This window comes from Rhodamnia argentea, chromosome 2 (genome assembly GCF_020921035.1).
Source record: "Rhodamnia argentea isolate NSW1041297 chromosome 2, ASM2092103v1, whole genome shotgun sequence".
NCBI lineage: Eukaryota > Viridiplantae > Streptophyta > Magnoliopsida > Myrtales > Myrtaceae > Rhodamnia > Rhodamnia argentea.
The window spans coordinates 5384134-5406364 of record NC_063151.1 but is presented as its reverse complement, the minus strand read 5'-3'; the positions used below and the strand labels follow the sequence as shown (position 1 = coordinate 5406364).

At 41.0% G+C, this 22231-nt stretch overlaps 1 protein-coding gene across 1 annotated transcript; it reads right to left on the bottom strand.

Moving 5' to 3' along the window:
• Positions 1-534: 534 nt before the first annotated feature.
• Positions 535-20931, bottom strand: LOC115732367 (abscisic acid and environmental stress-inducible protein-like). The gene is made up of 5 exons (XM_048275144.1): positions 20682-20931; positions 20528-20588; positions 13613-13708; positions 8417-8437; positions 535-862 (listed from the first exon to the last, which is right to left on the bottom strand). Exons 1-5 carry the CDS (start codon positions 20881-20883, stop codon positions 535-537), a joined length of 708 nt encoding a protein of 235 aa, XP_048131101.1. The 5' UTR covers positions 20884-20931.
• Between the last annotated feature and the right edge of the window lie 1300 nt (positions 20932-22231).

The window sequence follows — 22231 nt, the reverse complement described above, 5'->3', positions numbered from 1 at the left end:
GTCAGAAATCTGTAAGGGTACTTAAGCATACCTCCCAAAAACATAAAAGAGTCTCACAAAAGGAGAACTCCCGACGGAACAAAACCATAAGCATGCGGAATGCGAAAAGATAGTCACCTCCCTCGAGTGTTTCTGTGCTCAGACATGAAAAGGTATTCATTTAGCATCATATAAAGATGGAATTCGGACATAATACAGGTAGAAGAAGGAATAAACCTGAAAAACAGAGTATCAAAGTGTCCATCTCCAATTGGTTGAGCTGGCACAGTTTATTATCAGGCACTAAACGGACTGGTTTTATTGACAAAAGGAAAGATTTTATTTGACGGTAGATAGCCGTACATACGCTCTCAAAACATACACGCAATAAAAACAAAAGATAAGACAAGAAAACCACGCGACAATGTGGTCGTTCCTAGTCTCTCTCCTCCTACTAAAGTCACCGTGTCTCGCAACTATAAGAGCCAAAAAGCACATTCTACCTTTTTATTGAAACGCCATTTAACATGATTCTTATCTGATCTTAGTTACTGCTCAAGCCTTGACTGCTTCATCCAACGTGGCCTCGTTGTAACAAGACTGACCAAGCCCACACATGTTCTGCAGGTTCCTCGCGCACCTCCTCACCTCGTCTTGCGATCCCCGGCCTCCGTACCCGCCTATCTGCTCTCTGATCACCTCCCTTAGTCCCTGGCATCGACACTCGTCGTCCAGCTGCCTCAGCTCATTGCAGCACGGCTCGAAGTGCCTCGACTGCCTCAGCTGCTGGCCAGAGCACTGGTCTTGGCCACCCCACCGCCCACTTCCGTAGCCGCCGAAGCGGCCACCATACCGGTCACCGCCATACCGACCGCCTCCATACCCGCCATAGCTGTACCGACTGCCTCCGTACCGGCCGCCTCCCTGGATCACATCCTCGAAGAGCTGATCGCAGCGGTCGAGCCTCTCGGCTTGCTCGTAGCAGCTCCCGCCGCGGCGCCTTTGATTCTCGGGCTCGCCGATGTCGACCGTGGTTATGGTGGCGCGGTTGGCCGCCACAGCGTGGGACATCACCAGGAGGACTCCAAGGATCGCTGCCAGGGTGGCAAGCTTCGCCATTGTGGGTTGTTTTCACGAGAGAGGGAGATTGATTCTTGGTGTGATTGTTGTGTGTTTTGGTGAGTGATGAAGGGAAATGACGGGTGGTTTATATAGAGGAGTAGGAGGGGTTTGCATGTGGAGTACGTGGATGGTGAGATAGTTGGTCAGGGCCAAGAGTTTTGTCATTTTGGAGGTGGTGGCCTTGTGTATGGACGAAGCGGTAGGTTTGGACCAACACGTAATGCAAATGTAGGTGTTGGTCTGCACAGTGATCAGCCAGCCTTTGGCTTGATCGAGTGAAGAGATGGTCATGTGATCGCCACTTACACGTTTCGACTGCGACTCTGATTTTTCGTAGTCCATTCGCAGCGTCTCAACCTCCACGTTGAGGTGCCCTTGCAAATGCTGCAGAAGAGTTTATCTCCATTCTTCGTGAAAAATGGAATCTCGCAGCACAGTCCGTGTTCTCTCTCTCTCTCTTTCTCTCTCTCTCTCCAGTTATTATAATCTCTGAAAGCTAATTATTGAATACATTCAAGGTTATTTGTCGGCTACATTTTTGATGTTCTCTACCACTTTTGATATCTTCGGTTTCGGACTCCCGTGATAGAAAGGTTGGAGCTAAAGAAAGAAGGAACCAGTGAAGTGGGAAATCTCACTTATTTCAAAAGTATTGTTGGCAGTTTGAGATATTTGGCTTCTACTAAACTAGACATTACATATGGAGTGGGAATTATCAGCAGGTTTATAAAAAAATCATACTAATCACATTTGCATGTAGCAAAAAGAATTTGATGGTATGTTAGTGGAACCCATGACTGTGGAATGTTATATTCCTTTTCTGACAATTTCAGTCTAGTGGGGTACGTAGACAGTGATTGGGCAGGCAATACCGAGACTCGAAAAAGTACTTCTAGATATGCTTTCTTTCTCGGACCAGGAGTGATTTCTTGGTCCTCAAAAAAATAGCAAGCTGTTGCACTCTTGTCAGCTGAAGTGATATGGCTTCGTAGGATGTTATATGAATTGATACATGAACAAATAGGTCCACGTTTTGAAGGTCTTCTTCTGAGTATTTATTTCACCTTCGAAAAATCATTTTTCAAATCACTTTTCTTTTAAAGACCAAGCCTAGACTTATTGTAGTATGGAGCTTGTATAGAAAGAAAATGCTCTAAGGTTTTTGAACCAAAAGAAAACTTTTTATTAACATTTGAAATTTCCTTTTTCAAAGAAGCGTTTTCATTTTTCAAAGAATCATTCACGATTTGTAAAAGCTCATTTTTCTTTGAAACCAAATCAGATTTGTCTTTGATTTGAGAAAAATCACTTTGAAGAAAATTTATTTTAGCATTTTGAGAAACATCACTTTGTTTTAAACACGAGATTTCCTTTTTCAATTCAAAAATTCTTTTAAGAACAATTTTGTAATATGAGCATAGTTCATCAATATATTCAAACTCCTCATAACGAGTACCAGAGTGAGTTACCTCAAATTCTACCTCGTAGTCCGAGTTGGCCATGAGACAGATGTTGCATATTCCTCATCGCTTTCATTTTCTGTGTCCCTCTAGGTTTCTACTTTTAAAGCTTTCTTGGATTTTTCATCCATCTTTTCTTCTTTAGAAGATGATGATTAGGTTTGATATGTCCCTTTTTTTTGCACTCGAAGAAAATCATGTCTTTGCTTTCTTCGTCTTTCCTACTAGATGATTTTCTCTAATCATGACGCTTAAAATCTCTTTTTCCTTTGAAATTTCTGCCTTTATTTGCTATTCTTCTGAACCTTTTGATCATGAGAGCTAGTTTCTCATCGTCTTCATCCTCGAAATTGGCATTAGACTTCAAAGTAATGGATTTCTTACCTTTTGAATGCGCTTCTTGATTGATTTTTTCACCCTCATAAGGTTGAAGAGTTCCAATAAGTTCATCCATAAATAATGCCATGATCCTTTAAGTCTCTCGGATGGACATTTTGATGTTATCCCATTCCTTTGTGAGTCCTCTCAGAAGCTTATTAACTATCATCGAGCTAGACACTGGTTGCCCATGATAGGTGAGGCCATTTAGTATTTCAATGAATCCGTCAAACTTCTCTTTCACCATTTCATTGGGCATCATTTGGAATGCTTCGTATTAGCCAAGTAGAATATTTATTTTGGTCTCCTTGACCTTGTCTATTCTCTCATAGGTTACGTGAAGCTTGTCCCATATCGCTTTTGAAGAAAGACAATCTGTAATACGTTTATATTTTGTGTGACATAATGCAATATAAAATGAATAAATAGATGTAGCATCTAGAGCATCTTCTTTTGCCAATTCGGTTATAGTTAGAGTTGCAGCGGGAGTATTGTTGTTATTGGTATTGTTGTCCCCTGCATTTGAATTTGCACCACCTATTATATTTGCAGTGGATCAATGTCTCTTTGTGCAACATCCCATATCTATGGATCTTGGCATCCGAGGGACGCCTTAAATTTATTCTACCAATCTATGTAGTCCTTTCCACCAAAGTAAGGTGGCTTGTTGTCGCTTCCTCCTCAATCCAAGTTGGAACAAAGTTACTAGTTATAGAGATCATTAGCTTAGAAGTAATGACACTTCAATAAACAATAGGAGCACTAGACTCTGATACTAATTATTGGTGCTAGCTTTAAAACCTAGAGGGGGTGAATAGGTGATTTCAAATAATTATAGAAATCAATGTGAAATTTAAACAGATAAGCTAAGAGCTGAGTTCAGATGATGATATCTAACAAGATTTGGGAAGTCCTCATATTTAGCAGCGTGTACAATTTAACTATCATAATATAGTAATAAAACTTTTAAGGGATAGAGAATTGGCACAGAGAGTTTACAGAGATTCGATTTTGTTTAAGCCTACATCCATATCTTCACGTTAGCGACCAATCGGCTAAATTTCGCTAGTGAATATCTCGGAGGTTATAATACTTGTAATGGTTCTCGAGTCACTAGACTTTCTATCTAGCACTTTCTCACTTAAATAGACCTCTATGTGTTACAATGTTTGGATCTAGGGTATATGAAGAATATGAAGCTCTTTTGATCTTGGAATTTAATATTTTGCTCTCTCATGTATTCGCTCTTCAGCCTTGAGGTTTCGTTTTATACTTCTCCATCTCCAACTACCCGTTGCGAGATCTCCCGAGAATCACTCTCCAAACTTCTCATTTGGACGAGATTGTATATAAAAGATCTCATAACCATTAAGATCAACCAAAGAAAGAATCTCCAGTTAGATCAAATCGCCTATACAATTATGTTCTTGGGTTTCCATAGAAAGAGTTCTTTAGTAGGCGAGTCATGCTTGTCTCCCTAATTTACGTCCTTGATCTTCATTATTGATAATCTTTAAGAACGAATCCAGCTTGATTTGCTAGCTATTGTGATTATGTACTATGTCACTTAAATCATTGCGAAGATATCTCGGAATATTCTGGCCGTTGCACAAGAAATACCCCCTCAGGGCGTGAGCTACATAACGTCTTAGCTCAAGGTCCGAGCTCTTCAAACAGCGTCTGAGACCTTCGGACATCATCCGAGCCTTTCATGCCAGATTCTATCTTCTGTAACCATTCTTTAACACTCGAATATACATTAAGACAATCTGGGGAAAAGTACACTAGAAGTGCTATAACTTGTGTATGGCGTTCACTTGAGTGCCATAACTTTCAAAACGTTCATTTAAGTGCCATAACTTTCAAAAATCGTTCACTTGAGTGCTACGTCGGAGCAAAATCGTTCACTTGAGTGCTACGGTAACTTTTCTGGCGTGCCACGTCAGCTTTCCGGCATGCCACATCATCTTTTCGGCGTGCTACAATAACTTTTCCGGCGTTTACGGTAACTTTTCTGGCTACCACATCGGCTTTTCCGGCTGCCACATTAACATGGCACTCAAGTGAACGATTTTTAAAAGTTATGGCACTTAAGTGAACGTTTTGAAAGTTATGGCACTCAAGTGAACGCCGTACAAAAGTTATGGCACTTCTAGTGTACTTTTCCCGACAATCTACAAAGTAAGTATTTCATTGCATTAACTCGGATATTAAAGAATAAGTTTTGTTTTGTCAACTTCAAAATCAATTAGGGGTTTTTTCCAACAACCTATGATTTTGTGTTTTCATAATGTGATTCCAATTATAAACGATTTGTATAAAATTGCAACCTTGGTGGCCTCATGAAAAATGTTTCTTTGAGTAGAATTTTATCTTGATCATAATTCCCCTGCGGCCACTCTCTCTTCGCTAGGAACGTCTGCAGAAGTATACACTTTACATGAAGAACCTCATGTTCTCTTGGTCGAATCAACGTTCAGCTCGTATAGATTTACGTTATTTGTGGACAAGGACGAGGAAAACTGTGTATTAGTCACTTTGGCTTCTTAGCCTGCAGAAACATGAAATGCAAACAAGCAAAAGCTAAAATGAAATGTTGATAAATGCTAAATCTCATGACTTGGTGAGAGGATAAATACTTAAAAGTTAACAAGCTCGTCAAAGAAGCGTTTCCACTAGAACCAATCAGTCACATTCGTACATGGAACAATAGACTGTATGATTCTTACAAGTTGCCAAAATCAAATTGAAAAAAATTGGCCAAACTATTATGCTCTAGGTAAGAAATTTCGTGTATCTTGAATATAGCAATAGAAATTGTCCAACTCAGACGTGGCAAAAAGGGTTGGGGTGTGGTTCACACTCCCTATCAATAGGAAAACACATGGTCCCGCTTATATATGCACTTTGTTTTTTTTGTAATAGAGTGATGTAACAGAGAGTTATAATGTGCTAATTATAATGGAATCCTCCTCTGGAAGTAGCCCTAATTTAAGGGTGAATCTGGATAAACATTTGCATCTCAATTTCTTTTTTTCGTTATTCTTTATTTTTATTGTGATTGTGCGCCGAATTCAAACCATGAAATATCCTTCACGGAAAGTCGTTCTTCAGCTTTTGATTAAAAGAGATGGGTTCTTGGGCTAATTCCGGGCGATAAACATCACATGCAGAGAGACAATAGCCAACTCGATTAGCACAAGAAAACATACATGTGCAAATCATGTTGAAATTGTATTGATGGCAAAGCTTGGTAATACAAAATCGATATCGTAACTAGGTGCACATAAAGTGCACTGGAATTTAATTGATGACACAGCTTGAGAATGCAGAATATTATGCCTGAATTTAATCGAGGACACAATTCCCAGGATAGAAATACAAGCCATAATCTAATAATGACGCGAATCTAAAAGTGTACAACTACAAAAGCTAAAATGCAAAACTGAAAAATAAAGTTAAATATAAATTTGCTTGATTTGTGCGGGGATCCTTCTAACGAAGTACTAGTGGTATTTGCAATGATCTTGTAGTAATTGCCTCCGGACATTTCCATATCTCTGTGTAACTTCCATCGATCACCTTTGTGCTCCTAATCCTCCATAGGGGATACATCAATGTTCCCTGAACGGTTGCCCTTGTTGTTTAACATCGGCTCCACGATCTTCTCCTTTGTTAACATGGTGTTGTCTTCTGACAATTCTTGGCGATTCCATCTCTTTGTGTAACTTTTGCTGATCACCTTTATTCTCCTAAACCTTCGTAGGTGACGCATCCATGTTCCCCAAATGATGGTCCTTGTTGCATGTAAACTGCTCCCCGATTCCTCTAATTGTTACCTCCAAAAACTTATGCCTTTGATCTTTATTGTCTCACTGATTTTGAATTTCGAGGGGCCGTAGGTACTCAAAATTCTTCTAAGTACTTTCGTCGCTATTATCCATGCCAGTGGCTACCGAGCAATTCGCCGCCATATTTGGACAACTGAATATGTGGTGTTGACAATCAGCAATCTTCATCTATTGGGCTAATTTGTGGATATCGAGAAATCAGCAATCTTCTGTCGATTGGGCTGATATGTGCAAATCGATACTCACCGGTCATATTGATGACTACCCTTGCTCGTGTGAAGCTCACGTGTCTATCCTTCTGCACTAGTCAAGCACGTGCTTGTTGACTTTTTTCGATGTCAACAAACATCAATTCAACCAAACCCGAAAGAAAAGCATTGTCAATTTTTAAATCAATATCTAGACACGACTATGAAGGCATCTTTAGGAAATGGAAAAAAACAAAGAAATAATAGTATTTTTCGAGATTTCAGAAGCGAAAAAAACCTATGAGAAATGGAGGAAGATTCTTACAGTAAACAGCCGTTTTTGTTTCCCCCAAGGTAACAAAGAAAATGCTTCAAATACGCCATCGCAGTCGAACAAACTCCCTCCTCTACCATACTTTGGAAAAGCATTATCCTTCTTTCTCCAAGAAGGACAACAAAAGCAAATTCAGAAACTTCTCCGACCACCTTAACGACATCATCCAGGCCTCGAGCTTCTCGCAGTATCTTTGAGCTCTTATCTTTTAAGACGCTGGCAACCAGAGGCACATTGTCATGTGGACTTGACCTTTCCTTTAGATCCTTCAGCCATTTCATTAGCTGCTTAAGGATCTTCGTACAGAGAGAACAAGTCTGGGTCATATTCCAGGGTCCACATCATCCCAAGCATACCTCCCAAAAATATAGAGAGAGTCACCTCCGCCGAGTGCTTCTGTGCTCAAGCACAGAAAACGTATTCATTTAGCATCATATAAAGAAGGAATTCGGGCGCAACACAGGTAGAAGAAGGAATAATATCTCCACAAACCTGAAAAACAGAGTCACAAAAATGTGCTTCTCCAGTTAATTATCAGGCACTAAATTGACTGGTTTTATTACCAAAAGGAAAGGTTTTATTTGGCGGTAGATAGCCGTACATACGCTCTCAACTCATACACGTAATTAAAACAAAAGATAAGACAAGAAAACCACGCGACAATGTGGTGGTTTCTAGTCTCTCTCCTCCTGGTAAAGTCACCCTGTCTCGCAACTCTAAGAGCCAACAAAAGACACATTCTACCATTTTTATTGAAACTCCATTTAACATGATTCTCATCTGATCTTAGTTCTAGAGCTCAAGCCTCGACTGCTTCAATCCAACATGGCCTCGTTGTAACAGGATTGACCAAGCCCACACAAGTTCTGTAGGTTCCTCGCGCACCTCCTCACCTCGTCTTGCGATCCCCGTCCTCCGTACCCACCGATCTGCTCTCTGATCACCTCCCTTAGTCCCTGGCACCGGCACTCATCGTCCATCCGCCTCAGCTCATTGCAGCACGGCTCGAAGTGCCTCGACTGCCTTAGCTGCTGGCCAGAGCACTGGACTTGGCCGCCCCATCGCCTGCTTCCGTAGCCCCCACCATACCGGTCGCCGCCGTACCGACCACCTCCATACCCGCCAAAGCCCCCTCCATACCGATCGCCGCCGTACTGACTGCCACCGTACCCGCCATAGCTGTACCGACCACCTCTCTGGATCACGTCCTCAAAGAGTTGCTCGCAGTGGTCGAGCCTCTCGGCCTGCTCGTAGCAGCTCCCGCCGCGGCGCATCTGGTTCTCGGGCTCATCGATGTCGACCGTGGTTATGGTGGCGCGGTTGCCCGCCACAGCATGGGACACCACCAGGAGGACACCAAAGATCGCTGCCAGGGTGGCAAGCTTCGCCATTGTGGGTTGTTTTCACGAGAGAGGGAGATTGATTCTTGGTGTGATTGTTGTGTGTTTTGGTGAGTGACGAAGGGAAATGGCGGGTGGTTTATATAGAGGAGTGGGAGGGGTCTGCAATTGCATGTGGAGTACGTGGATGGTGAGATGAGATGGTTGGTCAGGGCCAAAGGGTTTTGTCATTTTGGGGGCGGTGGCCTTGTGCATGGAGGAAACGTTGGGTTTGGACTTAACACGTAATGCAAAAGTAGCTGTTCGTCTGTACAGCTTGATCGAGTGAAGAGATGATCATGCGATCGCCACTTGCCCATTTCGATTGTGACTCTGAATTTTTCGTAGTCCAGTCGCTGCATCTCAACCTCCACGTTGATGCGGCCATGCAAATGCTGCCGAAGAGTTCATCTCCATTTTTCGTGAAATACGGAATCTCACAATACAGTCCGGGATCTCCCTCTCTCTCACACTCTCTCTCGAGTAACTATCTCGAGTAACTATAGTCTCTGCAAGCTAATTCTTGAATACAATTGAATCTTCTCAACCGGTTTTAATATCTGTTAGATTGCACATGGGAGTTGGGGGAGATTGTTAAAATGCATGTATGAGTTATGTTAGAGAAGTTCCGTATTGGAGAATTAATATGGTGTGAAGCGGTTAATATATTCAAGTTGGCCCATAACTCATTAACTAAAACTTTTGAGTAAAAGTGAGTCCAACTGGATATATTGACAGGCTCGAACTTGGGCTCTCTCTTGACAATTTCTCCATCCGAAGGTATTAGACTTCTGCTGCGTGCTCTTAACAATATCTTTTGTTTTGATTGTTAAGAACAATCGATAGCTCATGTATTGATATTCGAAGGGTAAATTGAAAATAACTTTGAATGGCTCATGAACTTCAGCTCGATGTGAAATAGGGTTCATTAATTTTGGCCCAATATGTAATGTCATCCCTAAAATTTTCAATTATATAGTGTGGTTCCGGACTTTTGGAACATATTCAATTTGGTCACTTGACTAAATTGAAAATTAGAACCGAGCATAATAGGCCAATGGAACCAAGAATCGCTCGGATCGGACCAAACCGGCCTATTGGGTCTAATCCCCAGGGCTTCGATCCGGTTCCTAATTGCATAAAATTGGAATTGGTTAGGTTTGTTCAATTCACGATTCCAAAGGAGAGCTGGATCGGACCAAATATTTTTTTTTATTTTTTTTTAATTTCCTAAACGTAAACCTAGACTTACACCTAAACCTAAGATGCTTAAGAATAGGATGCTTATTATGACTTTCAAGTTTAGCGACAATGTGATGCAATTAATGAGAGGTGGTTGGATGAATATGCCATTAATGAGAAAAATTAAACTTCAATCGCAAACAAAGAATGCAACCCATCCAATGATTGGACCGCCCAAAAATCAGATCGGATCGATCGATCCTTGAAACCGAGAAGTGATTTCTGCGGTCCTGTTCCCGATACTAGGGCGAGATTGGCTAGACCAAAAATCGATCACCCTTAATGAAAATATTCAATGTTGTTCCTAAACTTGAATCAATGAAAGGATAATATTGAACATTTTCATATAGTTCAGTTACTAAATTGAACATGTACCAAAAGCCCAAGAACCACGTTGAACAAATTAAAAGGTTATGGATAACAATGCCAATTGGGCTAAAGTTCAATGATCACAATAAATAAATTTAAAGTTCAGATGAATCATATTGCACATTGAGCCAAAATTCGTTGATTATTTGTGCCATCATCCCATATACAAATGCTTGATCTATGTAACGTTGTTTCATGATTACTAAGAAGTATGCATAAAATTAATGGTTGTTCGACTATAACTATGTGAATTGCCATTTTAAGATATACGAGATTCTGATTTGTATTTTCATAATGTGATTCCAATTACAAACGATTTATGCAAAATTGCCACCTTGGTGGCCTCATGAAAAAAGTTTCTTTGAATAGAATTTTACCTTGATCGTAGCTTCTTCTACAGTCACTCTCTCTTCGCTTTCTTCGCTGGAAACATCTGTAGAAGTTTGTACTTCACATGAACAACCTCATGTTCTCTTGGTCGAATCAACACACAGATTGTATAGATTTTCGTTATTTGCGGACAAAGACGAGGAAAACTATATATCAGTCATTTTAGCTTCTTAGCCTGCAGAAAAATGGAATGCAAATGAGCAAAAGATAAAATGAATTGTTGATAAATGCTAAATCTCATGATATGGTGAGAGGACGAAAACTTAGAGGCAAAGAAGCTCGTCAAGCAAGCGATTCCCACTAAGACCGATCAGTTACATTCGTTTATGGAACAGTAGACTGTATGATTCTTACAAGTTGTCAAAATCAAATTGGAAAAAATTGGCCAAATTATGATGCTTTTGGTTAGAACTTTCGTATATCTTGAACGTAGCAATAGAAATTGTCCACCTCAGACGTGGCAAAAAGTGATGGGTGTGGTTCACACTCCCCATTGATAGGAAAGCACGGGGTCCCGCTTATATATGCAATTTATTTCATTCGTAATTGAGTGATGTAACAAAGAGATATAATGTGCTAATTATAGTGAAATCATCTTGTGGATGTAACCCTAATTTAAGAGTGAATTCGGATAAACATTTACGTCTCTATTTCTCTTTCTCACTGCTCTTTATTTTTATTGTGATTATGCGCCAAATCCTAACAAAAAGAAGACTAAATTATCATCTTAGCTTGATGACATCCTGTCAAGCTAAAATTTCATACTAATCCAAGTATTAAAGAAGAGAGAGTAGATAAGATGGTGCATTTCTTAAGTACTTATTGTGTATTTCCATAGCTCCGCTTCACACCTTATTGGCATCTAGGTTACCGGTGACATCATTCAGTATCCGATTCAAGTCAAAAAGAAGTTGAACATTGTTTCACCGAAAATGTCTCCCACCATGAAATATCTTTCATGAAAAGTCGTTCTTTGGCTTTTAATTAAAAGAGACGAGTTCTTGGGCCAATTTCGGGTTGTAAACATCACAGGCAGAGAGACAATGATCAACTCAATTAGCACAAGAAAATGTACATATGCAAATCATGTCGGAGTTGTATCGATGGCAAAGCTTAGCAATACATAATTGATATCGTAACTAGGCACACACAAAGTGCACTGGAGTTTAATCAACGCACAGCTTGAGAACGCAAAAAAAATATACCGGAATTTAATCAACGACACAATACTCAAGATAGAGATACAAGCAAAAATCTAATAACAATGCGAATCTGAAAACTACACTACAAAAGCTAAAATACAAAAATGAAAAATAAAGATAAAGATAAATTTGCTTGATTTGTACGAGGATCCTTCTAACAGGCAACTAGCGGTATTTACAATGATCTTGTAGTAACTGCCTCCTGGCAGTTCCATCTGTCTATGTAACTTCCATCGATCGCCTTTATGCTCCTAATCCTCCGCAAGTGATGCATCCACGTTTCCTGATCGGTTGCCCTTGTTGTGTAAATTCTGCTCTATGATCTCCCCCTTTGTTCACATGATATAGCCTTCTGACGATTCTCGGCAATTCCATCTCTTCGTGTAACTTTTGTCGATCACCTTTATGCTCCTAAACCTCTGTAGGTGACACACCCATGTTTCCCAAACGATGATCCTTGTTGCATGTAAACTGCTCCACAATTCCTTTAATTGGTCCCTCCAAAAACTTGTACCTTTGACGTTGATTGTATCACTGATTTTGAATTGCGAAGGGTAGTAGGTACTCAAAATTCTTTTAAGTACTTTTGTCATTATTATCCATGTCAGTGGCTACCGAGCAATTCGTCGCCATATTTGGACAACTGAATATGCGGCATTAATAACTAGTAAATTTCGTCGATCGGGCTGATATGTGCATATCGATACTCGCACGTCATATTCATGGCTACCCTTTGTTGTGTGATGCTCACGTGTCTATCCTTCTCCACTTGTCAAGCACGTGCTTGTTGCAACAGCTTTGAGCTCGTCTTTTAAGATGCTGGCAACCAAGAACCAAGATATAGGCAGAGGCGCTTCCGAACTTTTAGCTCCATTTCTCATGATTTCCCTCTCAAACTTCCCACATTGTCGTATCGAATTGACCTTCCCTTTAGATTCTTCAGCGATTTCATTGGCTGCTTCAGGATCTTCGTACAGAGAGAAGTCTGGGTCATATTCCAGGGTGCGCATCATCCTAATCAACTGATGGACACTTCAGCGAAAAGAGAGTCACCTCCGCCGAGTGTTGCTGTGCTCAAGCATGAAAAAGGTATTCATTTAGCATCATATAAAGAAGGAATAATATCTCCACAAACCTGAAAAACAGAGTCTCAAAGCGTCCATCTCCAAATGGTTGAGGTAGCACAGTTAATTACCAGGCACTAAATTCACTGATTTTATTACCAAAAGGAAAGATTTTATTTGGCGGTACATACGCACTCAAAACATACACGTAATTAAAACAAAAGATAAGACAAGAAAACCACGCGACAATGTAGTGGTTCCTAGTCTCTCTCCTCCTACCAAAGTCACCCTGTCTCGCAACTCTAAGAGCCAAAAGACCCATTCCACCTTTTTATTGAAACGCCATTAACATGATTGTCGTCTCATCTTAGTTCTAGAGCTCAAGCCTTGACTGCTTCATCCAACATGGCCTCGTTGTAACAGGACTGACCGAGCCCACACATGTTCTGCAGGTTCCTCGCACACCTCCTCACCTCGTCTTGCGATCCCCGTCCTCCGTACCCGCTGATCTGCTCTCTGATCACCTCCCTTAGTCCCTGGCACCGGCACTCGTCGTCCATCCGCCTCAGCTCATTGCAGCACGGCTCGAAGTGCCTTGATTGCCTCAGCTGCTGGCCAGAGCCCTGGTCTTGGCCGCCCCATCGCCCACTTCCGTAGCCGCCACCATACCGGTCACCACCATACCGACCGCCTCCGTACCCTCCATAGCTGCCACCATACCGGTCGCCACCGTACCGACAGCCTCCATACCCGCCATAGCCATAACGACCGCCTCCGTACCGGTCACCTCCCTGGATCACATCCTCAAAGAGCTGCTCGCAGTGGTCGAGCCTCTCGGCCTGCTCGTAGCAGCTCCCACCACGGCGCCTCTGGTTCTCGGGCTCGTCGATGTCGACCGTGGTTATGGTGGCGCGGTTGCCCGCCACAGCATGGGACATCACCAGGAGGACTCCAAGGATCGCTGCCAGGGTGGCAAGTTTCGCCATTGTGGGTTGTTTTCACGAGAGAGGGAGATTGATTCTTGGTGTGATTGTTGTGTGTTTTGGTGAGTGATGAAGGGAAATGGCGGGTGGTTTATATAGAGGAGTTGGAGGGGTCTGCAATTGCATGTGGAGTACGTGGATGGTGAGATGAGATGGTTGGTCACGGCCAAAGGGTTTTGTCATTTTTGGGGCGGTGGCCTTGTGCATGGAGGAAACGTTGGGTTTTGGACTAACACGTAATGCAAAAGTAGCTGTTCGTCTGTACAGCTTGATCGAGTGAAGAGATGATCGCGCGATCGCCACTTGCCCATTTCGATTGTGACTCTGAATTTTTCGTAGTCCATTCGCTGCATCTCAACCTCCACGTTGATGTGGCCATGCAAATGCTGCCGAAGAGTTTATCTCCACTTTTCGTGAAATGTGGAATCTCACAGCACAGTTCGGGATCTCTCTTTCACACTCTCTCTCGAGTAATTATGGTCTCTGCAAGCTAATTCTTGAATACAATTGAATCTTCTCGACTGGTTTTAATATCTTCGGTTTTGATTGTTAAGAACAATCGAGAGCTCATGTATTGATATTTGGAGGGTAAATAAACCCAAATGGTTCATGAACTTTGGCTCAATATGTAATATGGTTCATTAATTTTGACCCAATGTGCGATACCATTCCTAAACTTTTGATTTATTTAATGTGGTTCCTGGACTTTTGGTACATCTATTCCCTTTAGTCACTCAATTGAATGAAAATTAGAGCTAAGCATAATAAACCGACGGAACCGAGAACCGCTCGGATCATACCGAACTTGCCGGTTGGGTCCGATTCCCTAGGCTCTGATCCAGTTCCCGGTTGCATAAAATAGAACCGGTAATGGTTGGACCAATTCCCGGTTCCAAAGGGGAGCTGAATGGACCAAATAATCTTTTATTAAAATTTCCTGAACCTAAACCTAAATCTCGGATGCTTAGGAATAAGATGCTTCGTATGATTTCCAAGTTTATCGACAATACGATACAATTAACAAGAGGTGGATGGATGAATATGTCATTAATGAGAAAAATTAAATGTCAAATCACAAACAAAAAAAGCGACCCATCCAATGATTAGACCACCCGGGAACCAAACCTACCGGTCCTTGAAACTAGGAGCCGATTTTTGTAGTCCCGCTCCCTGTTCTAGGGCGGGATCGGCCGAACTAAAAATCAATCACTCTTAATGAAAATGTTCAATAATGTCCCTAAAGTTGAATCAATGAAAGGACAATATCAAACATTTTTATATAATTCAGGTACTAAATTGAACATGCATCAAAAGCCCATGAACCACATTGAATAAATTAAAAGTTCAGCGATAACAATGCATATTAGGCTAAAGTTCAATGATCACAATAAATAAATTTAAAGTTCAGATGAATTATATTGCACATTGAGCCACAATTCATTGATTTGTGTCATCATCCCATATACAAATGCCGGGGTGTGTAACATTGTTTCATGACTACGAAGACATATGCATAATACTAATGGTTGTTTGGCTATAACTATGCGAACGTCATTCGCCATTTTAAGATATACAGGATCAAAAGTACATGAAATGATTGTCATTTAATGTGATTCTTGTATAACCAAACCTCTAATTTGTATTTTCCTAATGTGATTCCAATTACAAACGATTTGTGTAAAATTGCCACCTTGGTGGCCTCATGAAAAAAGTTTATTTGAATAGAATTTTATCTTGACTGTAGCTTCTTTTGCGGTCACTCTCTCTTCGCTGGAAACATCTACAGAAGTCTGTACTTACATGAACATCCTCATGTTCTCTCGATCGATTCAACATACAGCTTGTATAGATTTTCGTTATTTGTGGGCAAAGACGAGGAAAACTGTATATTAGTCATTTTGGCTTCTTAGCCTGCAGAAACATGGAATGCAAATGAGTAAAAGCTAAAAATGAAATGCTGATAAATGTGAAATCTCATGATATGGTGAGAGGACAAACACTTGGACGGCACAAGTTCGTCAAGCAAGCGACTCCCACTAGGACCGATCAGTCACATTCGTATATGGAACAGTAGATTGTATGATTCTTACAAGTTGCCAAAATCAAATTGGAAAAAATTGGCCAAACTATGATGCTTTTGGTCAGAACTTTCGTATATCTTGAATGTAACAATAGAAATTGTCCACCTCGGACGTGGCAAAAAGTGTCGGGATGTGATTCACACTCCCTGTCAATAGGAAAAGCATGGGGTCTCGCTTATATATGAACTTAGTTTCATTTGTAATTGAGTGACGTAACAGAGAGGTGTGATGTGCTAATTAGAGTGGAATTCTCTTCTGGATGTAGCTGTAATTTAAGGGTGAACCGGGATAAACATTTGCATCTCGATTTCTATTTCTCGCTACTTTTTATTTGTATTGTGATGGTGCGTCGAATCCTAACAAAAAAAAAAAAAAAGTCTAGATTCTCTTCTTAGCTTGATTACATTCTTTCAACTTAACATTTCATACTAAACCAAAAGAGGAGAGAGTAGACGAGATGGTACATTTCTTAAATACTTATTGTGTATTTCCATAGTTCCGCTTCATGCCTTATTGGCATCTAGGTTACCGGTGACATCATTCAGTATCAGAAAAGGGTCAAAAAGAAGTTGAACATTGTTTCACTGAAAATGTCCCCCGCGATGAAATATCTCTCACTGAAAGCTGTCCTTTAGCTTTTAATTAAAAGAGACGGGTTCTTGGGCCAATTTCAAGCAGTAAACATCACAGGCAAAGAGACAATAACTAACTCGATTAGCCCAAGAAAATGTACAAATGCAAATCATATGAGAATTGTATCGAAGGCAAAGCTTGGTAATATAGAATCGATATCGTAACTAGGCGCACACAAAGTGCACTGGAATTTAATCAACGACACAACTTGAGAACGTAGAAATATTATGCCGGAATTTAATCGACAACACAATACCCAATATAGAGATAAAAGCCAAAATCTAATAACGATGTGAATCTGAAAGCTAAAATGCAAAACTGAAAAATAAAGATAAAGATAAATTTGCTTGATTTGTGCGGGAATCCTTCTGACGAACAACTAGTGGTATTATGAATGATCTTGTAGTAACTGCCTCCTGACCGTTCCATCTCTCTGTATAACTTCCATCCATCACCTTTATGCTCCTAATCCTCCGCAGGTGATGCATCCATGTTTCCTGAACGGTAGCCCTTTTTATGTGAAATCTGCTCTACGATCTCCTCCTTTGTTGACATGATATTGCCTTCTGACGATTCTTGGCAATTCCATCTCTTCGTGTAACTTTTATCGATTACCTTTATGCTCCTAAACCTCTGTAGGTGACACATCCATGTTTCCCAAACGTTGGTCCTTGTTGCCTGTAAACTGCTCCACCGTTCCTTTAATTGTTCCCTCCAAGAACTTGTGCCTTTGATCTTGATTGTCTCACTGATTTTGAATTTCGAAGGGTAGTAGGTACTCAAAATTCTTTTAAGTACTTTCGTCGCTATTATCCATGCTAGCGGATACCGAGCAATTCGTCGCCTATTTGGGCAAATGAATATACGGCATTAATAAAGAGCAATCTTCGTTGATTGTGCTGATATGTGCATATCGATACTCACATGTCATATTCACGACTACCCTTGCTCTTGTGATGCTCACGTGTCTGACCTTCTCCACGTGTCAAGAATGTGCTTGTTGTCTACCGGATTTTTTTTTTTTTCGGTGTCAACAAACATCAATTCAACTAAAGCCGAAAGAAAAGCATTGTCAACTTTTAAATCAATATCTAGACACGACTATGAAGGCATCTTTAGGAAATGGAAGAAAAACCAGAGAAAAGCAAGAAAATCATATGGCCAGGCAAGGGCTTGCAGTCTTGCATTAACAGATCAATTAAATAATAGAATTTTTTGAGATTTTAGAAGTGAAAAAACTATGAAAATTGGAGGAAGATTCTTACAGTAAACAATCCTTTTTTCCCCCCATCGTAACCGAGAAAAAGTTTCAAAAATTAGGGATGAATGGTTTCCTAGAACTTGGAACATACTCGTTAGAACGGGTTTCTCATTTTTTGGAACCCATAACCTACCCATCATACTTTAGAACCTGGAACCTACCCTGTTACAAGTTCCAAGGTATCCAGAAACTTGCCAATTTTTTTTTTTTAAATATTGGTTAAGCGAATTGAGAGTAAACGCAATAATTGCTAAAGGGTCCATAAAAACAAATTGTGAAATCATAAGATTTTAATAGACACTGGATAACTTGCTGAAACATCATTCCCAATAAGTAATGACCCCAACAAAAGACCATAATGCAAGATTAATGAAACAAGTCTAACATGGTATAAGCATCATGCAAATACAAATTTACTAGTTTTTAGTATCTAGTGTTCAAGCGTGAAAAAAGGGTGAACGAAAACAATAATTGCAATCAAGTACAAAAAGGAATAGCCATTTGTTGTTACAATACACTCACCACAACTTATATTTAGATACACGAATAAATATGAAATTTTAACAAATTAAAAGTATCAATCATAAATATCACCGGAAATGGAAGCTCAAACTAATGGTTTTTTATTACACACTTATCATCGAACATCATGGAATACCATAGGGTTACACGAAGATATATACAAAAAAAAAAAAAAAATACAAAACACTTGTTAGAGGTTATAGATTATAAGTTACAGGTTTCGGGTTCCACCTACCTAGATCCTACCCGTTGAAATAAGGTTCCCAATTTTTGGAACTTGAAACCCAACCTGCATATCTTGGAACCTGGAACCAGATAGGTTCCTCTCAAGTCCAATTTCAAGTTCTAGGTTCTATCCTTAAACCTTGCTCACCCCTATCAAATATGCCATTGCACTCCCTCCTTTACCATACTGTGGAAAAGCATTATCCCACTTTCTCCAAGAAGGACGACAAAAGCAAACTTCTCGGACCATCTTAACGACATCATGTAGGCGCCGAGCTTCTTGCAAGAGCTTTGAGCTCTTATCTTTTACGGTTATTATCACGAAAAACCCCAAATTAGTATATCTATGACAATTTATCCCAAACTATTTTTTCGATCACAAAAATCCTAAAATGATACACTTTACACAAATTTATCTAAAATTATTTTTTCGATCACCAAAAATCCCAAATTGATATATATGTGATAAATTTACCGTAAACTAATTAGTTAGACCATCCAAAACCTCAAACTGGTACACACGTGAAAATTTTCCCTCCGTTAGTTTCCGTTAAATTGGATTAATACAATGAAAAATCCCAAATTGATACACATGTGACAAATAGGGGATAAAAACTCCAAACGTGTACATCCAGCAATTGTCACATATCATCCAAATTAGCAATTTGATGATAAAATTAAACGAAAATTAACAAAAGGATAAATTTATCATGGGTTTATCAATTTAGGGCAAATGTACCAAAGATATATCAATTTAAAGATTTTAGAGGTTAAAAAAATAAATTTGGGTAAATTTATTATAAGTGTACTAGTTTGGAATTTTTCGTGGTATTAACCCTATCTTTGAAGATGCTGGCAACCAAGAACAAAGATATAGGCAGAGGCGCTTCGAAACTTTTAGCTTCATTTCTCATGATTTCCCTCTCAAACTTCCCACATTGTCGTAGCGACTTGACTTTCCCTTTAGACCCTTCAAGCATTTCATTAGCTGCTTGCTTCAGGATCTTCGTACAAAGAGAACAAGTCTGGGTCATATTCCAGGGCCCATATCATCCCAAGCAAGTGGTGGACATTTTAGCGTCAGAAATCTGTAAGGGTACTTAAGCATACCTCCCAAAAACATAAAAGAGTCACGAAAGGAGAACGCGAACAAAACCATAAGCATGCGGAATGCGAAAAGACAGTCACCTCCCTCGAGTGTTTCTGCGCTCAGGCATGAAAAGGTATTCATTTAACATCATATAAAGAAGGAATTCGGACATAATACAGGTAGAAGAAGGAATAATATCTCCACAAACCTGAAAAACAGAATCTCAAAGTGTTCATTTCCAATTGGTTGACCTAGCACGGTTTATTATCAGGCACTAAACTGACTGGTTTTATTAACAAAAGGAAAGGTTTTATTTGGCGGTAGATAGCCGTACATACGCTCTCAAAACATACACGCAATAAAAACAAAAGATAAGACAAGAAAACCACGCAACAATGTGGTCGTTCCTAGTCTCTCTCCTCCTACTAAAGTCACCGTGTCTCGAGCCAAAGGACAAAGTCTCCCTTTTTATTGCACCGCCATTAACATTGTCATCTGATCCTAGTTTGAGCTCAAGCCTTGACTGCTTCATCCAACATGACCTCGTTGTAACAGGATTGACCAAGCCCACACATGTTCTGCAGGTTCCTCGCGCACCTCCTCACCTCGTCTTGCGATCCCCGTCCTCCATACCCGCCGATCTGCTCTCTGATCACCTCCCTTAGTCCCTGGCACCGGCACTCGTCGTCCAGCTGCCTCAGCTCATTGCAGCACGGCTTGAAGTGCCTCGACTGCCTCAGCTGCTGGCCAGAGCACTGGTCTTGGCCACCCCTTCGCTCACTTCCGTAGCCACCACCATATCGGTCGCCACCGTACCGACCGCCTCCATACCCGCCATAGCTGCCTCCATACCGATCGCCGCCATACCGACTGCCTCCGTAGCCACCGCCATACCGACCACCTCCGTACCCACCATAGCCATACCGACCGCCTCCCTGGATCACATCCTCGAAGAGCTGCTCGCAGCGGTCGAGCCTCTCGGCCTGCTCGTAGCAGCTCCCGCCGCGGCACCTCTGGTTCTCAGGCTCATCGATGTCGACCGTGGTTATGGTGGCACTGTTGGCCGCCACAGCATGGGACACCACCACGAGGACTCCAAGGATCGCTGCCAGGGTGGCAAGCTTCGCCATTTTGGGTTGTTTTCACGAGAGAGGGAGATTGATTCTTGGTGTGATTGTTGTGTGTTTTGGTGAGTGATGAAGGGAGATGGCAGGTGGTTTATATAGAGGAGTTGGAGGGGCTTGCAATTGCATGTGGAGTACGTGGATGGTGAGACGAGATGGTTGGTCAGGGCCAAAGGGTTTTGTCATTTTGGGGGCGGTGGCCTGGTGCATGGAGGAAACGTTGGGTTTGGACGAACACGTAATGCAAAAGTAGCTGTTCGTCTGTACAGCTTGATCGAGTGAAGAGATGATCACGCGATCGTCACTTGCCCATTTCGATTGTGACTGATTTTTCGTAGTCCATTCGATGCATGTCAACCTCCACGTTGAGGTGGCCATGCAAATGCTGCGGCAGAGATTTTTTTTTTTTTTTGTATCCGAGGATCTGCACGGCTTACGCCCGCGACTATACCTCGGGGGAGACTAGTCCAACAACCCACCGTCAGGGCCCCCCACTTAAATCACAAAACGCGGTCAGGAGTTTCGAACCCTCAACATGGACGAAGAATGGCACGCTCTTAACCAACCACGCCATGCGTGGGTGGGTTGCTGCCATAGAGTTTATCTCCACTTTTCGTGAAAAATGGAATCTCACATCACAGTCCGTGATCTCTCTCTCAAGTTATTATAGTCTCTGAAAGCTAATTATTGAACACATTCAAGGTTATTTGTCGATTATATCTTTGATGTTCTCTACCGGCATCTTCGGTTTCGAACTCCCATAATAGAATGGTTGGAGCTGAAGAAAGAACCAGTGAACTGGTAAATGCCACTTATTTCAGAAGTATTGTTGGCAGTTTGAGATATTTGGCTTCTACTAGACTAGACATTACATATGGAGTGGGAATTATTAGCAGGTTTATGGAAAAACCATACTAATCACATTTGCAAGCAGCAAAAAGAATTTTACGGTATGTTAGTGAAACTCATGGCCATGGAATTTTATATTCCTCTACTAACAATTTCAGTCTAGTGGGGTACATAGGCGGTGATTGGGCAAGCAATACCGAGACTCGAAAGAGTACTTCTGGATACGCTTTCTTTCTCGGATCAGGAGTGATTTCTTGGTCCTCGAAAAAATAGCAAGATGTTGCACTCTCGACAGCTGAAGCGGAATCCATGGCATTAGCTTCGGCGGCTTGTCAAGCGATATGGCTTCGTAGGATGTTGTATGAATTGATGCATGAACAAATATGTCCTAACAAAATTATGTGTGACAATAAGTCGGCTATTGCATTAGCCAAGAATCCAGTTTTTCATGACAGGAGCAAACAGGTCACCATCAAGTATCATAATATTCGTGAGCGAGTCAAAG

Coding starts and splice junctions, on each gene's coding strand:
- LOC115732367 (XM_048275144.1), bottom strand. CDS start 20,883: ATGGCGAAGCTTGCCACCCTGGCAGCGATCCTTGGAGTCCTCGTGGTG. Junction 8,438..13,612: donor GACCGGTATGGTGGCGGCTA/CGGAAGTGGGCG, acceptor TGGAGGGGGCTT/TGGCGGGTATGGAGGTGGTC. Junction 863..8,416: donor GGCGGGTATGGAGGTGGTCG/GTACGGCGGCGA, acceptor CAGCTATGGCGG/GTATGGAGGCGGTCGGTATG.